Consider the following 25,220-nt stretch of genomic DNA (forward strand, 5'->3'; position numbering starts at 1 on the left):
CACAAAGGATTAATCTCTAAAATATACAAGCAGTTCATGCAGCTCAATAGTAAAAAACAAACAACCCAATGCAGAAATGGGCAGAAGACCTAAATAGACATTTCTCCAAAGAAGATATACAGATTGCCAACAAACACATGAAAGAATGCTCAACATCACTAATCATCAGAGAAATGCGAATCAAACCTACAATGAGGTATCATCTCACACCAGTCAGAATGGCCATCATCAAAAACTCTAGAAAAAATAAATGCTGGAGAGGGTGTGGAGAAAAGGGAACCCTCTTGCACTGTTGGTGGGAATGTAAATTCATACAGCCGCTATGGAGACAGTACGGAGGTTCCCTAAAAAACTAAAAATAGAACTACCACATGACCCAGCAATCCCACTACTGGACATATACCCTGAGAAAACCATAATTCAAAAAGAGTCATGTACCACAATGTTCACTGCAGCTCTATTTACAATAGCCAGGCCATGGAAACAACCTAAGTGTCCATCGACAGATGAATGGATAAAGAAGATGTGGCACATATATACAATGGAATATTACTCAGCCATAAAAAGAAATGAAATTGAGTTATTTGTAGTGAGCTGGATGGACCTAGAGTCTGTCATATGGAGTGAAGTAAGTCAGAAGGAGAAAAACAAATACCGTTTGCTAACACATATATATAGAATCTCAAAACAAAAAATTGGTTCTGAAGAACCTAGGGGTAGGACAGGAATAAAGACACAGACGTAGAGAATGGACTTGAGGACATGGGGAAGGGGAAGGGGAAGCTGGGATGAAGTGAGAGAGTGGCATGGACATATATACACTACCAAATGTAAAATAGATAGCTAGTGGGAAGCAGCCACATAGCACAGGGAGATGAGCCAGTGCTTTGTGCCCACCTAGAGGGGTGGGATAGGGAGGGTGGGAGGGAGATGCAAGAGGGAAGGGATATGGGGATATACATGTGCATATGGCTGATTCACTTTGTTATACAGCAGAAACTAACACAACATTGTAAAGCAATTATACTCCAATAAAGATGTTTAAAAAATAAATAAATGTCCCTGGGGCCAAAGTTTGTCCCTTATGAACCTGCTGAATGCAGTCAGGTAGGCAATTTATCTATTACAGTATGACAAATTACCCGTGTTAAATCTACCCCCACATGATGTTAGACTTTGCTTAAGTTCTGCTCTGTTTCTGTCCTCATTCCCACATTCCTCTGGTAGCCATGGAAGCCTACAATGAAATGCTCAGGGCTGGAGCATCTGCCGGGTTCTGAGGGTTTCTGTGTACGTCCTCATCCTCTTGGTTCTCTCCTTCCTTCCTACTGGTAAGACCTGGCCACCAGGGTGGGGTCGGGGCAGAGCTGTGGCAGCACCTCACACTGCTGCCCAGGATTTGATTTTTGGCTCGGAACGTCACTATTCTCTATGCATCTCTTCTCATTAGTGGCAGCAACATTTTAAAAAGTATGACTGGGGCTTCCCTGGTGGCGCAGTGGTTGAGAGTCCTCCTGCCGATGCAGGGGACATGGGTTCGTGCCCCGGTCCGGGAAGATCCCACATGCCGCGGAGCGGCTGGGCCCGTGAGCCATGGCCGCTGAGCCTGCGCGTCCGGAGCCTGTGCTCCGCAACGGGAGAGGCCACAACAGTGACAGGCCCGCGTACCACAAAAAAAAAAAAAAAAAAGTATGACTGTAAGATCATGTTGTGACTTCTGTTGAAGGAAATTGGTTTCCTTAAGGCAACTGTGAAAGTTATTGTTATAAATAAGCATACTGGCAGGGGCGACAAGAAAGAGAGCCGGGAACAAAATAATATGTCTGGTCACTTGTTACTTCCTAAAAAATAGAAGTCTCACGCAACTTTGATACCAGTCATTTTCCCTAAGAAATTTACCCTGGAAACGTCTCTGGCCTCAAATCCTGCTCGTTAAGAATAGCATTATTAAAAATATTCATACATGCCACGTGAACTTGATCGCTAATCTCTTACTCCCTCCCCCATCTGGTGATATCTGCTGGGAAACACTACGATCCCATCTGTGTGGTTTTCTGCTTTTTAAGTTGTGTAGGCATGCTTTGTCCCGATACCCAAACAAAAAGCTTAGTCTCTTTTGGAGGGTTCAATGTCTGCCACAATTTGTGTAATGAAAAGGAGCCATGTCCTTTCCTGGCAACCCATCACTCTGTGACACTAGCTACGCAAACAGGTTGATTTTGTCTGGGATTCATTCATTAGGCACACATTTTACAGCAACCCTTAGGGATCTGGTATGGGGCTAAGCCCTGGGTATATGAAGATAAAGACAGTATTTGCTCTCCATAAGCCTGAAATATTCTATCACAATGAGCAAAATTATTTTCTTAACCACCTTATGCTGCTGGAGAAGTGAATAGTTAGGAAATTCCCAACAGAGCAAACAAAACAATTCCCTGCTATCCAGAAAGTATGGTATACCAAATTCTGTTCAGACTGACAATGAAGCCCCAAAGGTTGGTTCCACCATTATATTCACAGCCATGTTTATATATATATATTTAAAATTTTTTTAATTAATTAATTAATTTATTTATTTATTTTTGGCTGTGTTGGGTCCTTGTTTCTGTGCGAGGGCTTTCTCTAGTTGCGGCGAGTGGGGGCCACTCTTCATCACAGTGCGCGGGCCTCTCACTATCGTGGCCTCTCCTGTTGCGGAGCACAAGCTCCAGACGCGCAGGCTCAGTAGTTGTGGCTCAGGGGCCTAGTTGCTCTGCGGCATGTGGGATCTTCCCAGACCAGGGCTTGAACCCGTGTCCCCTGCATCGGCAGGCAGACTCTCAACCACTGCGCCACCAGGGAAGCCCCACAGCCATGTTTTTACAGACTTTAAGGCCGAAGCCCTAAAGCGCCTGTTGTTGCAGATACTAAATCACTTGAAGCCACCTCTTCTGAGGACTTCCCAGACTTAACCCTTTAAAGTAGCTCCATTACACAATTGACTTCCCAGATTAGTTTATGGCCAGTGGGTGGTACTTAAGAATTCAGGCCATGATAAACCTTCAACATGTATTATCGGCTCATAGCTAAGCCCCTTTTACAGTGAAATCATGTTTTGTTTTGTTTTGTTTTTTCACTGAGTGTAGCCATATCTTTGGCTGTACTCATGGAAGGTTGGTTAGAATCTGTATCGGGTAGCCTGGAATAGATTTTGCACTCGAAAAGATGATAAGAGAGTGAATAGCACACATCAGCCTGCTGGAAATAATCCAGTGTCTTCTCTCTGTCCTAAGGAACCATGAGATCTTAATAGAGAATCCATGTTGCTTTGTGAGACCTCCCAGTGAAGACCATAACAATTCTCCTTCTCCACATGGAACAGAAAATGTTTAGACCCAGCCCAGCTCTCTGCTGCAACGACCGTAGTTCCGTGTCTGCTGAGCGTCACTTGGATGTGTGAATAGTTGTACTGGATTGCTTTGGGGTCTGCATGTTGTGCCAATGAGCTTAATGAATTTGTAACCTCAACATGAACCATGTTCTCTCCAGCATGTATCATCACCTGCTATCAACTAAATAATAAGGCCAAAGTAACCACTGACCAAGACTTGCCAAGTTTCGAAATGTTCCATAATTCCAACAAAAGAATATCAATAATATACTTGGCTTTAGAAAATTTTTTAGGTTAAACCAGGGGTTGGCAATATAGTTTGTCAGCCAAATTTGACCTGCCACCTGTTTTTATAAATCAGGCTTTACTGGAACACAGACATGCCCGTGCACTTATGTGTTGTCTGTGTCTGCTTTTGTATTACAACTGCAGCACTGAATTGTTATGGCAGAGATCGTCTGGCCCACAAGGGCTGAAATATTTACTATCTGCCCCTTTACAGAAAATGTTTGCTGACCCCTGGTAAAAACTATTCCATTATCCACAACATGGAACACTTACCCTTCAACTCTACCCCAGAAAATGAAAAATATAACCGTATGCCTATGGAAATCCCAGTAGAGAGAAACTATGAAGACTGTTATAAGGGTATCCCGCAGGCACTGCACCTTCCAGTCGTAGGTTCATCTGGACATATATTTGGCCCAAATCAACTTACTTCTGATCACCTACTCATGACAGAAATAGATTTATTAAATCGCATTTTTGTTTTATATCCTCACTTTTATTGCAGGGTCTGTAAGGCACTGTTATAAAATCCATTTTTCGCAGTCGCTATAGGAGACTGTGTGAAGCTCCACATTAGACGTCTCCTCAAGAGCCAAGTTGTTAGGAAAGCCTTTCCTTTCCTGAGGAAATGGTATTTTTTTTTTCTTTCTGACAACAAGAACTTTATAACTAACCATAGTTTCCTTTTTAATATGGCTGCCAGGACACTTAATGCCAAATTTGAGGTTCAGCCCAAGTGGATCCTTATGACTTGCATAATTTAAAATTTTTCTTCTTCTGTTCTTGACTCTCTACTCTTATTTATATTTTCCCTAGTCTTGATTTCTGTTTCTTATTTATATTCTAACAACTTCATTATGTGTGTTTGCTGCCACAAATCCTCTTGAAGAAACAAGGCCCAGTGCAAATGAATAAAATAAGTTCCCTTTACACTCTTAACCCTAAAGTGTTGGAATCACTGAATTATGCCGTTGGGTCCTTCATTAGCTGATAAGCTCTGGGAGGGAAAACCCTTACGTTCCTTGTTCACCGTCTATTGATACAGCCTAGGACAAGCCTGGTACACAGTAGGCCCTCCACAGACACTTGCTGAATGAATGTCATTACATGTCCAACAGCTGGTGTGAGCATTACTGGAAGGCCTCCTTCCACAGGTGACAAGGCCAACTGGAAACACGCTCATATTCTTCACTAATGAACTGGGGCTACATATTCACCTTGAAGGGCAATTGTGAAAGATACTATGTCTACTCATCCTTCATTTTTAGGGCAAGGGTCGGTTTTAGCTAAAAACAGTGGAGTTGAACCATGGTAAGTTCCTGTCCCCAGCTGTGTGATCTTGGACAAATCATTAGCTAGCCTATTGACTGCAAAATTTACTGCACACTGAAATCAGCTAGGGGTCTTTAAAAAATTAGTGGTACCTGGCTCTCACTCCAGACATTGTGATTTAATTTGTACAGGGTGTGACTTGGGCACTGGGATTGTAAAAGCTCTCCAGGTGATTCTAACGTGTAGCCACATGCGGACAGCACTGTCGTAGCCTTTTTTTTCTAGGTCACCTCCCTCATGTACCAAGTGACTGACACGTCAGTCTTAAGGAAGATGCCTTTAAGATCTGAGGTTTCTTGCATATACTACCATCAGACTGGGATCTTAGGAGGCCATAACGCAGGGGCCTAATAAAACATCATGTTGCTGCTGAGTCCTGAAAGCCTCCTCCTAGCGCCTTGTCAGCAGCAGAACCACTAGAAGCATCTCCTCTTGAGCATCTGACATTAATTGTTTCTAGCACAATCTCCTAAGGAATTCCTGAAGCAACAGTGAAGGAATCCACGATACCACCGTAACCATAGCAGCTATAGGAGCGGGAACTTCCAGGATGACACAACAGCCCCAAGCTCAAAGAAGGGATGAAGATGCTCTCCTCCATGAGAAGATAATGTTAAGTATGGCGTGGGGTACACAAAGGGCACTGCACTTCCAGCCCAGGGGAAACACTTTGAGTGGCCATAGTTTTATGCCTCAGCGACCAGGGTGGGGTTTTGCCCACCTTAGCTCTGTCCCAATGAGAAAGAATTGTTAAAGAACTGCTCCACACAAAAATCCTGCAGTCTGCTTCCAGTTATCTCTGTAGCATTTCTTTCCCTCCCCAGATTTGCCCCCTCTTCGGTTTGCCGTTTGCGGAGTTTGGAAACAATATAGGAATAACTAGAGAACTGAGCTGAAATTCTGGCTTGGCTTGTTAGCTGGCGGTCTTGAGTAAGCCATTTAAGCTCTCTAAGCCTTAGTTTCCTAAAAAGTGGATGAAAAATAATACACCCTGGCTTACTGGATTGTTGTGAGCAACAGATCAGAAAATGTATGTGAAAAGTGCTTTGAAAATTATAAATCACTATATAAATAGAATTATTTTTCTTATGTTAAAGCTTTTAGTGAAAATGGTGCTATGCTCTAACTTGTCTAACTTTCCAGATTTTGCAGAAGGTTGCTATATAAAGCCTAAATGGCCATGGTTTGTGGTGCGATGCTACATACTTATTTTTAAATTAGGCAGAATTAAGATTAATTTTATTTTTAAAACTTTGCCATGTCCTCTGAAATCACTACTAAACACAAAGATCTGTTACCATTTATCTTCTCCATATCTCCCACCGAACTGGCTTCCTGGCAATAAAATTCTCTTTCCTGGATGGTCAATTTACAATCCTAAGGTCTTGAAAGGAGGACCTCAGGGTCATCCAGGCCATCTCCTCCTTTTACTGAAAAGAACAGGGAAGTCAGAAAACCTGCTCAAATTAACACAACCAGTAAATGCAGGAGCCAGGGTTTCAGCCTATGTCTTCTCACTGCAGGCTTATAATTTTAGGTTGAACCATATGAAACCTCTGAGAGCCATACATTGCTTCTCATGTGAAATATTTGAACAATATCTCATATGTTTTGTATGGTCCTGCAAACTGGCACAGAGCCTTCTGTAGAGTAGGTATCTGATAAACGTTTGATAAATGAATCTTGGGTTGTTTTCCTTTTTCTTTTTTTTTTTAAGCCCTTGTGTAAATCAACGCAGGGAAATCTGCAAGTTGCTAAGTACAAGCAGAGCTGCCAGATGTGAGTTTGGAGACTATAGGACATGTTGCAGCCAGGCGGGGAAGGAGGAACTGTACATTACCAACAGTTATTTGGCAGCATCTGACCTAGTCGAATACCGACTTAGGAAGAGTTCCAGGGGAAAACAGCATATGGCCCTGAAATCTGGTACAATGTCGCATATACAGTCAGTTGGCCACCCCAGGCATATGAACCTGGAGACAGGACAGGCTTGGAAGAGAGTGATTCTGTGAGATTAACTCAGATGTTATCTCCCACAGGAAATCCCAACGATTTATCTGGAACGCTTCAAGGTGCAAATATCGCTGTGTAACATCTGAACCATATTTTGTAGAAGAAAGCATGCAGCTTATAAAGCAGAAGATTTGGATTGGACAGACATTTCTTGCCACGAAAAAAATCACCTAGAATTACCCCATTTTTCTTTGTTTAAGTCACAGAGTTAGCTGTGAGCATGAGTTCACCAGTGGCTGAGCTGGGCAGCTGCTAGTGAATACCATGCCCTCATATAAATTACAAGCAATGCCCTCTCTGGGTGGACAAATTACGGGAGAGCATCTTTCCTCTTGGCTGGTCTGGATTTCAGCTTCTCCTCCAGCATTAGGCCCGTGCCTTTGTGCAGTGCACTGACTACACAGCCATACCCAGCTGCCCTACCCCTGGGAGCAGTTCTCATCTAGCCTTTTTTTTACAACCAACCAGCACTCTTGGGAGCCAACAATTGCAAATAATTATCTGGGGAAATCAAGGTCAAATGGCTTCTTAAGTGCACTTTTACAACACACATCCAGCAAAAACCACATTAGGTGATGAGAGGCGAAGTGGGAAGTGAAGACATAAATTAGTCCTCACCCAGATTCTAACTATCAAGTCTGGAACAATGGAACTAGGTCACACATGTTCCATTTCCCTGGGTCTTTGGCCAAAATGGCCAAAATGGCTGCTGATGCCTGTTCACTCAACACCAGGCCCGGTTCAGGGATATCTGGGATTCAGACATACTTTACCCAGACAACAGGGGTAGCTTCCTCCCTCAGTTCCTGTGATAGTTTGCAGCTTTTTCCTTTAATATTTATGTTTCCTGGTGACGGTTGCCCCCCTGACTGCACACAGACATTAGTAGTTCAGTAGGAAGAAACTGGGATGCCATTCCAGAAGGCTTAGATTCTTACCACACATCTTAGCAGGATTCTACTACCAACATTTTAGAAGATAGCCCTAAAGCAATCAATTATGTCAGGAGAAGGTAATTCATTATAACAAAACTCCAACAAATCGGAAGCAGGGGAGTCAGAACTTCCCAACTAACCAAAAACAGTGTCTCCCTCTCTCTGTTTCCAAATCAGCCGACAGGTCATTACAAAGCACTGAAAATATATTTGGTCCTTGGAAGGCAAATAGGCAAAATCATAGGAAAAGTAGCCATTAGGAAAAAATTTCTTTAATCCACAGTTTTCAAGGTATCCTACTAAGCGGCCCAATTGTCTCTATTTCCCACAACTACAGTGTTGTAGAATGAGCACTGGAGTTGAGAATCATAATCACAGCTATTGTAACATCCCATGGGGAATGTGATTGCCCATAGGAAACCCAGCTCTTTCTCTAGAAAGCTAAACAACTGTCTAAGTACATATGATGGAAGAAAAGCATGTAGTCTGATAAGATAGTTTCGCCGGAGTCAGCTTCCAACCATTCTTCAGGACCCAGCTTAAGTATCATCTCTCCATGGAGAGCTTTCCAGAGCCCTAGTCTAGGTTTGCTTCTTCTGCTATGCACTTCCAAATAAGTGATTTCTCTGTAATATTGTTAAACAAACTCTGAAGTCATTACAAGATTAATGTCAGTCTGCCTTCCCTGCTAGCCTGTCCTGTGTGCTGTTTTATCCTCAATGCCCAGGAAGCTGACTGCATGTGGTAGGTGTTTGGAAAATAGTCATTAAATGGATGCAGACGTGAATGAATCAAACTTCTACTACCTTCACCATGTTGTACTAAGGTGGGAAAGGAAGGTGTATTTATTAAGGGAAATTTTTTTAGACATCACAACTTGCAACGTAAAAAGGATTTTTTTAACCCAGGTTTGATCACAGTATACATTTAACGATTATACCTCACTCCCTAAACATTTCTGTCACTCAAGGACTGTTAATAGGTACTAACATTCAGATTTAGCTAAATTCCGTAGGTGGGATAACCAGTCTGACTGAAGTGATTTCTTAAATTCTACTTCTAGATGCCCAAAGCACACTCTAGCAAATGGCATATTATAGGACAAGGATTGTTAATATGACAGTCTCTCACTTGGTTCATTGATTGGAATGTAATAAAAGTTGAAGCTTGAAGTTAAAGGATGACCAGTTAACTCTGAGTAGAGAGCCCCTCTGGGGCCCCAGATTTTCCAGCTAAGACTGTTCAGTTGCCTTCATGTGAGGCCACCAGAGACGAGGCCTCAGTAAACTTCTCTATATCTGTTGACCAGGAGTTGGCAACACCGCAGTATATATTGAAGCACCACATGTCAGACTGAAATGTGATTTCAAGATTGCCAATTCACTTTCTTTATTATTTCTAAATACCAAAATTAAGAAGTACAGACACCTTCTTGTATATTAAAATAACAACACTAAAAGCAAACTGACTTCAGAATCAGTCTTCAAAGTGTGCTTTGTCTCTGAACTAATTTCAAATGGTTCTTTTTTCCAGGTTAAGGACAACATCAAAAATGTTTCCACACAGGCTGCATAACTTGAAGAGGTATTAATAAGCTCAAAGTTAGTCTGACATAATCAAATTGGATTTGGTTTTCCACATCAGCTAACTGGTATGCATTTATTTACATCAGTTTTTTTTTTTTTTTAATATCAGCTGAACTTTTACTTGCAAATGACTTCAGCACTCATAGAATTTAATGAGTTTTGATCTTTTAAATAGAAATAAAGGAGTTGGATGAGACATAAAGAGAGATTTGTTTGGTTAAATATTGCTCCTGAAGTATCAAGGTTTCTCATTTCAAAGCTAATTTTCAAAATACAGGTCATAGTTCTGGACTGATGCCCACCCTGGTGGCAATATGCCATCACTCAGTGCTGGTACCATTTGTGAAGTTGTCTTTCTTTCACAGCACCGGCATTGGAGCATCCCTTCTCCCAAAGCCGGAGAGTCTCATAGTCAGGGCTAGAAGGATGAGATGGGGAGGAAAACACTAACAGATAATCTGAGTATTGATAATGTTCCCGGGGAAAGTGATGGTTGAGGGAAGAGAGAGCGCGCCAAGCACCATGGAAAATCTTGATATTTGCACAATGAATCCATCCTTGAGGAAAGACTGGGCCACCCTTCATGCCTTCAGGAGCCGTCTAACCCTTCCTCATCTCTCCCATCTATTTATAAGGCATAAATCAAGAACCTCTTAAATTAGTCAGCAGTTTGATCCAACTGCTCCCCTACTCTCACAATAGCTACTGGCTATTTTTCCCACTCGTATTTGAAGAAACCATCATCATTCATTCATGTGACTAGATTTTACCAGAAAATAACAAGTGACACATCCTCATGGGACCACAGAAAGACGAGCTGCGATTGTTGAACCACGCCTCTCAACTGCTATTTCTAAATCAGAGCCTCTCTTGGGTTCTGTTTAATGGAAGACACACATCAACTTTTCTCCTGGCACCCAAGGTCACAAAAATATCAGACACTTGGAGGCAGCCATAGTAAATTCCATGAGACCCGACAGGCCACAGTGAGGCCAGTGAGGTCCCTGGGAATTCACATCAGGGGATGAGTACTTCAGGGGGTTCCTTCTTGCTCTTTGAATGACCTCCACAGGATCTCACAGGCAGGATAGATTTTTTTTTTGTGTGTGGTACGCGGGCCTCTCACTGCTGTGGCCTCTCCCGCTGCGGGGCACAGGCTCCGGACGCGCAGGCTCAGCGGCCATGGCTCACGGGCCCAGCCGCTCCGCGGCATGTGGGATCCTCCCGGACCGTGGCACGAACCCGCGTGCCCTGCATCGGCAGGTGGACTCCCAACCACTGCGCCACCAGGGAAGCCCGGCAGGATAGATTTTGCTGAACATTTCCATAGGAGTGGAGTAGATGGTGGGTGCGGGTGGGAGGGATGGCTTATCACCAGAACAGGATTTTCATTTCATTTTGGATGGAGAAGCATTTCTTATCTCTAGAGATACATGTAAAACAGCTTTTTTTTTTTTTCCCCACGGTCTGTTTCCTGACTCTGACCTCAAATCAAGGACAAAAAGGGGACAGAGCTGCCTTAATAAACCTTTTTCTTTCTGAAGCAAAATGTATGTGTGATGGAGGGTGGGGGGCCGTGGGGGGAGGCAGAGAAATGTGAGTTTGAATCAATTCACAGATAGCTCAGAAACTGACGGGGCCTTCCCGTATCTTCGCGTGACACCCTGCAAAGTTGTTGTATATGCTCTTCCCCACTGCTTTGCTTATCATTTATGGTTCATTAAATGCCAAAATCTTTCTTTCCCAAGGATGGTCTTTTAGCATAACTTATTTTAGTTAACCAGTTATTAATGTTTATTAGGTACTAGGACTTTATATCTATTATCTGATTGAATTCTCCCAATGGCCGTATGAGTTAGCCACAATTACTATTCCTATTTCCACAGATAGGAGAGAAAGGCACAGGGAGGTTGAGTAACTTGCCTAAGATCACCCAGCCAGGAGGTGGCAGAGCCGAAGCTCAAATCCAAGACAATCTGACTTTAAGCCTATACACTTAAATGCCACTCACGCCCTTTCCTCAGACTGACATGCAGTCAAGTTAAGGCTTCTGATAAGGGGGAAGGAACTGATATTTCTTGAGCATCAAATGAGTACTAGCTACTGTGCCTGGGGGCTTTATATGTCTTTCTCCTAAAACCTTCTCCATAACCCTATATGGTAATTATCAGCATGCCCTCCCCCTCTCCTTCACTGTGTTGAGGTTCAAAGAAGTTAAGTAACATGCCCGAAGCCACAAATCTAGGCAGTGACAAAGCCAGCCTTCAAACCTATGTCTGTCTGACTCCAACATGACAGAACACTGGAGAAACCATAGCAATCGGCCTCCGACAGCAAAGAGAGATGTTACATTATTATGTTTCCTTTCAGTTTTGCTAGGTGAAGCATACTTCTGTTTCTCCTTGTGGAGGTTAAGTCTCCTTGTATCTTAATTTTGAAATAACCCATAATATAGTAGACTATTTTTAAGTTACAGTATTCTATAATTGAAAAAACATAATAACAAGGGTTGGTGGAAGTGTGCAGAAATTGGAACCCTCATACACTGCCAGTAGGAGTGTAAAATAGTACAATTGTGTTTGGAGACTATCTGGCAGCTTCTTTAAAGGTTAAACAGAGAGTTAACCATTTGATCCAGTAATTCCACTCCTAGGTATGTACCCAAGAGAACTGAAAACCTACGTCTACACAAAAACCTACATGAATATTCACAGCAGCATTATTCATAATAGTAAAAAAGTAGAACCATCTCACATGTCCATCAACTGAGTGGATAAACAAAATGTAGTTTATCTACACAGTGGAATTATTATTCGGCAATAAAAATGAATGAAGTAGTGATATATGGTATAGCACGGATAGACCCTGAAGACATTGTGCTAGGTGAGAGCAGCCAGTCACAAAGGACCACATATTATATGATTCCACTTATGTGAAATGTCCAGAATAGGAAGACCTATAGAGACAGAAAGTAGATCATTGGTTCCCAGGGGTTAGAAGGGAGATGATAGCTAAAGAGTAGATGGTTTATTTGGGGGGAGGTTGATTAAAAAATGTGCTAAAATTGATTGTGGTAACAATTGCACAACTTTCACTATGTACTACAAACCATTGAATGGTACACTTTAAATAGGTGAACGGTATGTTATGCGAATTATATCTCAATAGAGCAGTTATATATTTATATTAAAAAACTGCACCATGAAAAAAGCCAATATTATGCATTTGATAGGCTCTCAAGAAATACCTACTGAATGAATGCACCAAAGCACTTTATGACTATTTAAAAATAATACTAGTTTATTTAAATTCAAATATGTCTTTTAGGAATGGATAGTTTATTTTGCAACAACGTTGCGTAAACTATGCCCCAGACTCAACTGTCCCCTGAGGTGAATGCTGATACTACTGACATCCCACGAGTGCTGAAACATGGTCCTCAGTGGTGAAAGATTAGCAATGGCCACACCTGTGGAGGAATTTCCCCTCTGTTCCAACAGGAACAACTGTGGTGAAAGAACCATCTGTGGCTTGCTGACAATAGGGATGCCGCTGAGTGTTAACTGATCTCCCGAAACCCTCACTGAGCCAAACCCAGACCAGCAAGAATCTCTAGTGTGACTCAGGGCCACCAGCTAATGAAGGTATCACTTGGGTCCTGGAATCCAGGAAGATGAAAAACTACCCTTCCTTTGTTACTTGAGAAACTCCCAAGAGCAGGTCCTGGTAGCACTTATCTATTTATGGTCACCTTTGAGGACAGATGAAAGAGTATGGGGAAAACATCAATAAATGCCGGAGTAAAAACAGAAACCAATATTCAGGGCTGAAGGGGAGGAACACAGAATAAATCGAAGTCCAAACTTGAGATCCAGTTGAGGAATTAGCCTGGTGTGAATGATTAAAGAAAAGCCAAGAAAAAAAAAGCACCCAAATGCTGAGTTCATTGAAGAAGAAACAAGGTAGAGTATTAGTAGATTTAACAGCTGAGCTCATAACAAATGAGCTCATTTGTTATGAGCTCATAAACAAATGAGCTCAACAAACAAGCTCTGCATGAGTTGATATGGTCCAGAACCTACCAATGACTAGACATTCCCTTCAAGGAATAGTTTTCAAGCCTTCCTCATCAGGGAACAAAAAACCTCTCAGGGATACTTTAGAGAGCATGTATTTTACGACTCTTAAATTCTACAGTAACAACAACAAAATAAGTCTTGGATTAGGGAAGTTTGTTCTGAGGACCCTGTGTGAAACAGAAGTGAAAATATGGTACCAAACTGGAAGAGATTATCTGAGACATGGAGGCTCAAAGATGCACATGTGCTGTGTGCTGGCTTCATATCTCCAGGGATTCACTGGTATTATTTTGGAGAGAATTCAATCCATTCTACAAGAAAGCATCCTTGTGCAAAACAAATCACAACTACAAAGCCTTGCGTAAAGGTTAGGAGTTTTTATGTATGCTATTTCGTTCTATTTCTTAAACAACTCTGTGAGATAGATGTTTCACAGATGAGGAAGAAACTGTGGCTCAAAGAAATCCAACAACCTTCCCAACTAATAAGTGGCAGGGATAGGATTCAATTCTGGGTCTTCAAACTTCTTAAACACTATTTTCTCCACTACCCTACACCTTTCCAAAGTAAGACTGTAATGAATTTGTCCAGCCATGGAAGGCCTTCAAGAATGAAAGACTGACATTTTGATAGAGATGAAAGATCACTACAAAACTAAGCAGACCAGAGGGAGAATATAACAAGAGTAACAGGAGGGTAATGGGCTTTGGAACATCGGCAAGTCAGGGGACCCTAGGGCAAGGACTATGTATGAAACACCAGTCAAAATAAAAATAGCAATATCTACCGTTACATCTAGTCCCCTAAAGCCTACAGCTTCTGATTTATTTTGTTGTCTGTACTTGGTGAAGCACGTATAAGAAGATAAGAATTTGGGGATTTTAGAATGGAACTCCTCTTAACATTACTCAGTGTCTTATTTAGACTATAAATGTTAAAATGTGCTCCCAGAGTGGCCAACATTGCCATAGCCAATAAATAAACAAAATCAAGAAGAAAAATAATGGTAATAGCTTTCAACATCTCTCATACAATTCACAGAGATGAGATCATAATAAAAGTTGTGGTTGATTTTGCCACTTATCTTTCATTTAATATAATTCTCCACCACAAATCTTACTTTGGGGTTTGTGGGGCAAAATTTCCAATTGTCTCTTCCCCTACCAGGAGTAACAAACCCATCTGGCTAAGCTCCTATCATTGACATAAGGTAATGACATAAGGTAATAAAAGGTGAAACATCCCTGTACCTGGGGGTCCCAAGGAAAGGGATCCCTTGCTCTTGGAAACTTTTCTGAATCTGTCACCAGTCATGGCCACTATATAGAGGGACTGCAGGCTGCAAACATTTCAGAAAGAAATGTTGGGTCTAAATCTATTTGTGGTGTTGGCCCACCAGTTACCAAGTGGAGAGAATACTGGACAGAGAGCCAGGGCCCTGTATTCTAATCCACTCTCTGCCATTAAGGAGGTAGGTAACCTTCGCCGAGGGCTTTCCTCTCTCCTGGCCACAGGGCTCTCATCTGTAAAATGAAGGGCTCGGAGCAGATCATCGCTGAAGATCTCTCCAGTTGTAGGATATTTTGCATCCCCACCGCACACCACCCCTCCTCTGCTTGATAACCTGTTCTGGCGATTTCATAGCAAGTACCTGTTTCTTGGTCACAGTGCCATCCACGGGGTCCACGTACTCAAAGCTGTCTGTCTTCGCCACACTGTAGACGTGGCTCCCCACAGCAAACTGCTGGCCGATGAAGGACTTGTCTGTGACCAAGGCCTCCAGGTCCCTCATGATGTAATAGGTCGTCTTGGGCTCTAATGCCTCGTAATCAAACCTGGTGAGGGAGGAGCAGGACACAGGATAAACACAAATCTTATCAGAGAACCAGCAGCTGGGTGGGCCTCTCAAGGTCATTTAATCATTGGTTTTGTTTAAAGAAGAACAGCACAGAGAAGTATCTGCAGCTGGTCACCCCTCTTCCCCCTGCCAGCCCTCCATTCATTCCCCACACAGCAGCCAGCATCATCTTGTAAACATCAAATCATGCCAATCCTTTCCTTTAAATCCCTCCAAAAATGCCTGTCATGTTGACAGCAAGAGTCAAAACCCTAACCACAGCCTACAAGGCACTGTGGGATCTGACCTGCCCACGTCCTTGATTTGACTCTGTCCCACTCTCGCTCTGGTTCGCTATGCTCCAGCCACATGGGCCCCCTCTTCAGTCCTCAGAGACACTTTGCCCTTTCCCTTTGTTGGGCCTTTGCTCTTGCTATCTGTTTCCTTTCCCTGGTACAATCTTCCCCAGGCTACTCAAATAGCTGACACTTTCCCTTCCTTCAGCTTCCAAATTTAGTGTTACCTCTAGAAAGTGACCTTCTCTGACCAGTCATCTAAGGTAGCTTCCCTCTATCTCTCCCCCGCCTCTTATCATCCTTTATTTCTTCTTTTGGTAGTTACTCCAATCTGTATTTACTTTGTTTATATATTTGTTTCCTTATTTCTTGTCTTTGCCCCTGAGTACTGTAAGCTCCAGGAGGGTAGAGATCTTACCTGTTTTGTTCTCTGTTGCTTCTGACAAGTAGTGTTTTTTGTAAGTGATGGAATGAAAGATGGGAGGATGTGAAGGAAGAAAGGAAGGAGAGAGAGGAATCAAGGCAGGGGAAGAGAGAAGGAGGAAGGGAATTCAATGTACCATAAAACCCTCTTGGAAACTTGGAAGAAATATCACAATTGTTCCATTAAAAAGAAGATCCCCCTAGCCAAGAACATCAAATATAACAATGGGGCTGGGAGGTGATTAGGGAAAAAAAAAAGACTAAAAATAACCCTTATCTCATTTGTTGTTGTGGAGTTTAAATATGATAATGCATACCAAGTAGTTGGCACAACGCCCGACGCCAGTGCTTAAAACTATTAATTACTTTTATTCTTAGTCACTGCCATAAGGAAGGGTCTTTCCCGATGTCAGATGGTTTTGACCAAGTCCTTATGGCACACCCACGGGGCTCTGTTTAAGAAGGAAGCCCTAGGTCGGGCAGCTGTGCTCACGCAGCTGTGGTGGGATCTCACATTGGGCTCTCTGTAAACAGGAAAGAAGGTGAGTTCTCAGAGTGAACTAAAGAAGGAAGATCTGAATGGTTGTTACTACTTTTTTCCACCCAAGACCTTTTGTGACTTCAGCAGACAACAGGGTATTGGCTGAAAGGAATGATACCATGGCTAACAATGGGTCCCCTGCACCTGCATCCCCCCTCTCTTCTGTTCTCTCTTACACAAGGTGTGTGTTCTAATCCTAGATTCTCTTTAAAGATTACTTTTTGGGAAGGTAAAACCTAGCCAAGCAGAGAGGGGCAGGAGGTTGGGATAAGAGGGTGTAGCAGGAGACAGAGAGGCACTGAAAGAGATTCAGAAGTTGAGAAAATACGCTAATGTGACAGGTCACATCCAGTCTATGGCTGAGGTCATCAGACCAGCTGCCCAAATGCTCATCTTCATGCACATGCAGGTTCTAGCACTACCTTCCCCTCACTACCCCAAAACACCCCCTCTGACCATCACCCCCACCAACACACTTTCTACCTTCCCCTCACTACCCCAAAACACCCCCTCTGACCATCGCCACCACCAACACACTTTCAAGGAAAGAAATTTCAAAATGGAGAATTCCTTCTGGGGTCCACTCACACAAGGAAAATCATCTGGGTTCTCAGATACAACTGCAGGCTCAGTATTAGTTAAGCCAAAATTGTTTGATTATCTCCTCCCCACCAAGAAAGCCGTCAGGCTAGAAATCATTTTCTTTCACAAGCACTTTTAACCTACCTTTCCCAGAGGCTGAAGGAAATGTTTACTTTCATTCTACCTATTCCCTTGCCTTTTTCTTTATCTCTGTGATCTCCTTGTACAGAAATCTGAAACATAATTCAAAGTCCTACAAGAATTTATACCTCCACTGCATTATATTCTCTAATATGGTATTTGTTATGAAAAAAGTAATTGTCATGTAACCTCTTGGCCACGAAAAAATGAACTATATTACAAGTACACTTATCATAATACCATGTCTTCAAAATGCTGGCAGAAAGCTAGATAATCATTCCACAAATTATGAGGAACGCATCCCTGACTCAGAGCGACCTCACTAAGCCAGAGGCTGGCAGTCATAATATATTTTATCAGGTTGGAGTTTTTGGAGCAGCTTCAGGCAATAAAACAATTTGCTGTGCCAACTGGTCCCTCTGGTATGCCAAAAAAGCCCACAGGAATCAGGATTTTGGGCACTTGTTAGAAATACTAGTGAACAAAACAAGTTCCCGCCTGCCTTGAGAGTCCTTATTATAACACAATGAATAATTTGAGGTGATTTCCCGCCTGTCACATCCTCAGCCTTCTTAACTAAACAGACACCAAGAATATGATGGCGCTGTCTACATTTCCCACAGTACTGCAGTCTCTTTGATTCTACTGAAAACTATCACAGGCTTCCTTATTCTCTGATATTTATTTAAGTAAATGACCCCTTAAGAGAAGAAACAATCACCTTATAAGGGAAGTCTAAAGCTTTCTTTCTGTCCCTTAAGCTCTTGAAACGCAACCAAACATCCAAAGTAGTTAACTATTCATAAGCAAAGCCAATAAGGCACCGTCTCTGTTTTTAATACACAGAGAGCCGCTGAGACTACCCAAGGATTCCCTGCCCTAATCCCACATTCTCCACAGTTAACATCCTTTCTGACCACTGCTCCCCCTAAACCATGGCTTGGTACTAGCATATCTAGCAGGCAGCCACACAGCCAGAAGACTCTGCCCCCATCGCTTGCTTCAACAACAGGAAAGTGGTAGAAACCCCCAACCCTAAGCTCTTTGCCACTGACCTTTCCCCTCCCTCCTTCCCAGGGTAATATTTCTTTTTTCTGTAACTCCTTTCATGCGGACAAAACTTTAGCAAAATCTGGGGCTCCTGAGCCATGTGGTCCCTTCAGAGGATGCCAGCTCAGGCATCTTGGTCACAGTTTGGACCATTAGTGGGAACTTCTGTCTTTGCCTCGCTTTCCTTGATAATTATGGGTGGAGAGCCAACAAGGAAAGCCCCCAGTATGACTGTACAACTTTCATGGCCACCAAAGGACCTTTCAAGGTTCTGTAGTTCAGATTCCCTCTGGGGATGGCTGCCCACCATACAGGCAGGATGAAAAGATGACAGAGGGGTGTCACCAGGGGAGGGGTACTCCTTGACACCACTGTTACCACCTCTCAGGGTTATCTGGCTCTAGCGTCTCTGTTCCTCAGATCTTCCTGAAAGATGCCTCCCTCCTAAGGTTCTAGCCCACTTTTTTTTAAAAAAAACCTTCTCTAAGAGCAGTTTCCCAGGGTCCATACAGAGACCCTTGCCCTTCTCACCTGCAGTAGTAGTGGCGGCCAAATTTGGCCCAGTGATCTCGGACAATTTCCTCCACACTCTGCTTCCGGGCAGCGATAATGGAGAGCCAGACCAAGACAGCCCAGAGGCCATCTTTCTCCCGGAGGTGATCAGAGCCTATGGGAGAAAGGAACAGTCTGCTGAAGATTTGTTCACGGGGGAAAAGTTAAAGCTAAATGAACTATGAAGACCAGTTAGCACTTGAGTGTTACATTGAAATGGTAGGATATATTTATCTATTGTGTGAAAAACATGTCCCACAGGACTTCCCTTGTGGCGCAGTGGTTGGGAGTCTGCCTGCCGATGCAAGGGACGCGGGTTCGTGTCCCGGTCCGGGAGGCTCCCACGTGACGCGTAGCAGGTGGGCCCGTGAGCCATGGCCGCTGAGCCTGTGCGTCTGGAGCCTGTGCTCCGCAACGGGGGAGGCCACAACAGTGAGAGGCCCGCGTATCACAAAAAAAAAAAAAAAAACCATGTCCCATAATAAACTTGCATTTCTAAAAGTATGCAACCGAAATTCAAATAACACAAAACAATATCAAAAAGTAAAATAAAATCCTGGAAGTTGTTGAAAGGATCCAAGAGCCAAGCTGACATCACATTTGACTAATGGTATCGTTCATTCAGTAAATATTCGGTGATCCTTACAGTACACCAAGCATTGGTCTAGGTACTAGGGATACGGCAGTGAACAGGATAGCTCTTTATTCAACAAGTTTGAATTCAAGAAGGCAGGGAGGCGACAGGAAAGTAGATGAAAGAACAACATGTGTCAAATAAGGACAAGAGCTATGAAAAAAATTAAACCGGGTGATAATGTCACAGAGCACGATATCAGCAAAGACTTCCTTACTAGGGCAGTGCAGCTCACCTAGAGTAGGGTTGAATGGTACTCCCTAACCCCACTCTACCCGCCGAAGATATGGCCACCCAGAACCTGTGAATGTGACCTTATCTGGGGAAATAGTCCTGCAGATATAATTAAGTTAAGGATGTTGGGGTGAGATCAGCCTGGATTACCCAGGTGGGCCCAAAATCCAATGACAAGTATTCTGAGAAGAGAAGACACAGGGAGGAGAAATCCAAAGGAGCAGGTTATGTGAAGACAGAAGTGGGGATGAGAATTATGCTGCCACAAGCCAAGGAAGGCAGGGAGACAACAGAAACTGAAAGAGGCAAGGAAAGGTTCTCCCCTAAAGACTTCAGAGGAAGCATGGCTCTGCCAACACCCTGATTTCAGACTTCTGGCCTCCACAACTAGAAGAAAATTAACTTCTGCTGTTTTAAGCCACCCAGTTCTCGGTAATTTGTTATGGCAGCATTAGGAAACGAATACAGGTAGTCAGGGTCAGCCCCGCTGAAGTGATGATACGTGAGCTGATACCCGAGAAGAAGGAGTCAGCCATGCAGAGATCTGGGGACAAAGCACAAAGTCCCTGAGGCAGGAAGGAACTGGGAAGCTTATTCCTCTAGCTATTTACATAGAAAGAGAGGCAGCTCATATTGTGGCATTCACACGATCAAGTGTGCAGGCTAAACAGGTAGCTTCCTGTGCAAAAAGAACCCAGAGGAATATGTTGGAGGCTCATTTAAGCATCTGTCTATTGGCCAATTGTAAGCTCTGTCCTGAATACAAAGGAATGTGTTGTAGTGTAAGAAAGGTGATATAATGGAAAAAGCATGGGGAAGGCTTTGGAATTAGGGTTTAAAACTGAACTCTTCTACTACCCCGGAATGTGAGAAGTTATCGCAAAGTTGTTAACCTTTCTGAGTCTCAGCTTCTCATCTGTAAAATGGGGACACCATCACCCATCTTGTCGGGTTGTCATATAAATTTAATCACACTCAGTGGGTAGGCTCTGGAGTCAGATTGCTCACATTCAAATTCTGGCTCAGCCACTGACCTTTGTGTGACTTGCTGTCCTCATCTGTAACATAGGGAAATAATAGCCCCTCCCTCATGGGTTACTATCATGATGAAGTAACTAAATACGCCCAGGTATTTGGATCAATGACTGGGATGTCACAAGTGGTTGTCTTGTTGTCGATCTTACTGGTAATTCACATAAAGTACCAACCTGGTGCTGATTCCTCAAAACGTGCTTTGAGGCAAATTGTTCTCAGTCATTCATTTAATTTTATCCTCTGACTCTAGCTACAGCAATGTCTTAAGACCAGGAGACTGGGACCAGGGGTTGGATCATTTCTTCTTGCAACAGAGCAATAAGAATGGACAACAGTACTTGGGTTTCAGGGCTATGAAACATAGAAACTCAGAAAGGAAGACCCAATGACACAGAACTGTTTAAACTTTGAAAATGGACTGAAACAATACACCTTAGTTAAGTTAGGCAGCTTTGAGAATGTCTCACCAAAGCTATGGACCATTTATACTTCTTGGTACATTTGCAGTGTTAAATGTTAAATGTTTTTCCTCGAAAAGAAAAACATACAACCTTGAGAGGACAGTGAAGCTACTTAAAAGGAGAAATGATCAAGTCTTTGACTCCTCCATACACTGGTCAATGGTCTGCTGATGACACTTTTAGATGTCTGGTTGTGAGAACCAGACATCTTCTAGTTAGACATCTTCTAGCCTGAGAAGACCCTGGGCTTTTAATCATCACAGCATGGAGTGACTCTAGTCCCATCCAAGGCACTCTGCACACTGCTACAAAAATGGAAGAAATTTGGAAGATGCTGGGTTAGCTCCATGGCCTAGTGCAAAAAAAGAAGTCTAGGAAGCCCTGCCCAGTGGGATAATTTCAAAATCCTTTGTCCTTTTACAGCTGAAAAAAAATCACTTTTATTTACTGTCTAGAGAGAAATACCTTTTTGTTTTAAAACATGGGCTTTGCATACCTTGAATCTCCAGCTGGATTACATTACCTAGAGATAGACCCATTAGATGATAAGTCTGACATCTGATAAGATGTCATAACTTAGGGGAGAGAGACATAAAGTTATTTTAGCAGAATCAAAAAAAAAAAAAAAAAAGCCCACACAAACCCACCTCAACCCTTTGTCGCCAGCCACATAGTAAATTGTGAACTGGCTTGGATATTCTCACCTACAAGTTAAACATTGCCCAGATTCATAAGGGGTCAATGATCAAGAAAAATTAACTGTGCTTTTTACAGCTGTTTGAGGTGGGGGATAGAGACACTGATGACTTGCAATTACACACACATGATTCCACTGAACTCTCATAATGTGCTTTAGAGGGGGCTTTGGGGAAACAACTTTCCTTTTAATAACTCTAAGGCAAGTGAACTATAATGCCGTATCCGTGACAGATAAATTCAACAGGAAGTGCAGAAAATACAAAGGCATCAAATGGTTTCCTAAAACCCCACTATAAACAGAGTGAAAATGGATGCGAGAAATGCTGACACTATATATGACAGGACTAATAGACTTTATATTAAAAACGTTTTTATAAGTTAATCAGAAAAAGAGGAACCCCAATAGATAACTGGGTGGATAGGCACAAATGAGCAATTTTCAAGAGAAAAATATTAACAGTCAAAAACATTTGAAAAAATGTTCAATCTCACCTCAGTCAAAGAAAAGTCCATAAAATGGAATCCCATCTGGGGACTTTCAAATTAGCAAGCGTTCATTAGGGGCAGGGGAACACCTAGTACTAGCAAAGTACCAGTGTAAACGTGTACAGTTTGGTGGAATAATTTGGCAATAATAATCAACAGCCTTAAAATAGCAACCAGCTTTGGACCCAGCTATTCTATTTCTTAAATTTTAGTCAAAGGGACATTCACTAAAGCAGCTTAAAGGAGAGAGAAAGTTGAAGAAATAATAAAAAGGAAAAAAAATTGTTTCTAAAAGAAGAAGTTGAAAAATGAATACTAATTGTTAAAGAATAGGAAATGGTGGAAAATGCATACAAAAACTTGTGTAGATAGATAAAATATTGAATAAGAATCTTTGGTAACACATGGAATGATGTTCATCCAATTTTAAAACAAGTTAAAAAATCAGGTTACCAAAAAAGAGTATTCAGTATTTTTTTGGTAGAAGAACACATTTACATATGTATTTATGTGTATTTATGTGTATTTATGTGTATTTATGTGTGTGCACAGGTTATCAACAGGATACACGCCCAGCTGTTAACAGTGTTATCTCTGAAGCAGTAGAACTGCGAATGTTTTGCTTCTTTTTCCTTTGCAGTATTTCCACAATAAATGTATATTATTTTCATTATAAGAAAAAAATTTTAAAGTGGTCAACGGTGTGTACAAATTCACATTTGAAAACATGAAATCCCATCTACCAAGGGTTAGCTGGGATATTAAAGGGATCAACACCGCTGATGAACAAGTGATGAATTTTGAACCTATTGCTCATCCCATTTCTTAGATTGAGTAATAGCTATTTAGAGCATAGAGACTGTATCTGACTCCCTCGTGGGGCTCACAGGTTTGGGGATTAGGTTCAGGATGTACTGTAAGGCTTTAGGACTTGACAGAAAATGAGAACAGGGAAGGCAGTGCACTGCTGAGCTGTCAACATTAGCCTTGGGGGAAGCTGGGCTTAGGGGATGTGTTTCGTTCACCTCACAGGGAGACTCCACTAGCAAGGACAAAGCTTCAGATTCATCCCAATAGCCCCTAGGGCATTTCTACTATTGCTGACAGCCCACGAAGAGGGGCTCACTCAGCCTGTGTTTCACTCCCTATCTTCCCAGGCAAAATCTCTACACTGTGAACAGTTATACAGTTGTTTGGGGAAAAACAAATAAAATAGCTCTTTTACTTCATATATGCACAGCTGCTCCATCTTTAGAACATGAGATTCCAGAAAAAAATTCTTCGGCACTAATATTTATACATGCATACTATTGCCTGTACAATTTTTAATAGATTTTATTTTTTAGAGCAGTTTTAGCTTCCTAGCAAAATTGAATGAAAAGAACGGAGAGTTCCATAAGAGTCTCTCTCTTCACACAAACACAATCTCCCCACCATCAATATCCTGCACCAGAGTGGGCTGTTTGTTACAAATGATGAACCTACACTGACACATCATCACCCAAAGTCCATAGTTCAGGTGAGAGTTCACTGATGGTGTTGTACATTCTATGGGTTTTGACAAACATATACCCACCATTACAGTATCATACAGAACAGTTTCACTGCCCTAAAGTTCCTCTGTGTTCTGACTATTCATCCTTCCCTCCCTAGTAGCCCCTGGCAACCACTAATCCTTTTATTATCTTTATTGTTTTGCCTTTTCCAGATTATCAAATCATTGGACTTTTTAGTTTGGCTTCTTTCACTTAGTAATATGCATTTCAGGTTCCTCCATGTCTTTTCATGTCTTAATAGCTCATTTCTCCTTAGCATTGAGTAATACAGTACAATTTTTGAAGTTTGCTTTCTCTGGATTTCTGGCTGGTGGTGCAGCCAGAGCTTGCCACCTGGTTCAGAACACTGCAAGAAGCTTTAACCCATATTTCCAAAGCCTGTAAGTACCACTCAACTGGTCTTCCTCTATCCAGGCTAGCCCAGCCTGAAGCCCACTCAGACTTGCTTTGACCAGCCTGGAAAAGCAGTCATCCCCACCCAGATACCAGAAGGAAGGGGCTCAGCTCTCCCCGCCACAACTCCAGGAAAAACTGACACCAAAAACAGGTCTATTTTTTTCTTATCAGAAACATCCCTACTCTTCTATTCCCTAAAACTAGACTTTGAATTTTCTCAAGCTTTAAAACCATATTACTTTGAGCTAGGCAGTACACCAGTAAGTATACTGACATAAAAGAAACGGGGGGAAAAAAGAGAGTACTCAATCTCAAAGGAATTTTCCTCAAATGGAAATGCCAGCACGGGCAAATCAACTCAATAAAACACCACACATGTTACTAAAAGATCAAGTCATCTCAGCTGAAACTCAGATCAGGAAAGTCTGAATTTGTCATTTGGGAAAATATAAATCATTATGCACCTGTTGCCAACTCCAAGCTAGAAATAAGTTAGTGGTTCTCAACCCAGGCTACCCATTAGAATCTCCTAAAGAACTTATTAAAAATACCAATGCTCAGGCCCCACCCCGGACCAATAAAATCAGAATTTTTGGCAATGGGACCCAGGCATCAGTATATATATTTTTTAATTCCTTGGGGTAATTTTTATGAGCAGCCAGAGTTGAGAACCTGTTTTAAGAGAAACCTACTC

General features: G+C 42.3%; 1 protein-coding gene across 1 annotated transcript in view; it reads right to left on the reverse strand.

The window, feature by feature from the left end:
- The window catches only part of PGM5 (phosphoglucomutase 5), a 191,140-nt gene that overhangs the window by 38,420 nt on the left and 127,500 nt on the right, over positions 1 to 25,220 (reverse strand). The window contains exons 8-9 of the mRNA XM_082656339.1: positions 19,005 to 19,140; positions 15,255 to 15,438 (exon numbers count right to left, since the gene is read on the reverse strand). Of these exons, the coding sequence (XP_082512465.1) occupies positions 15,255 to 15,438; positions 19,005 to 19,140 (320 nt within the window). The remainder of the gene's footprint in view (positions 1 to 15,254; positions 15,439 to 19,004; positions 19,141 to 25,220) is intronic.

Source organism: Grampus griseus (assembly GCF_964374135.1).
Source record: "Grampus griseus genome assembly, chromosome: 6".
In the NCBI taxonomy this organism is placed as follows: domain Eukaryota; kingdom Metazoa; phylum Chordata; class Mammalia; order Artiodactyla; family Delphinidae; genus Grampus; species Grampus griseus.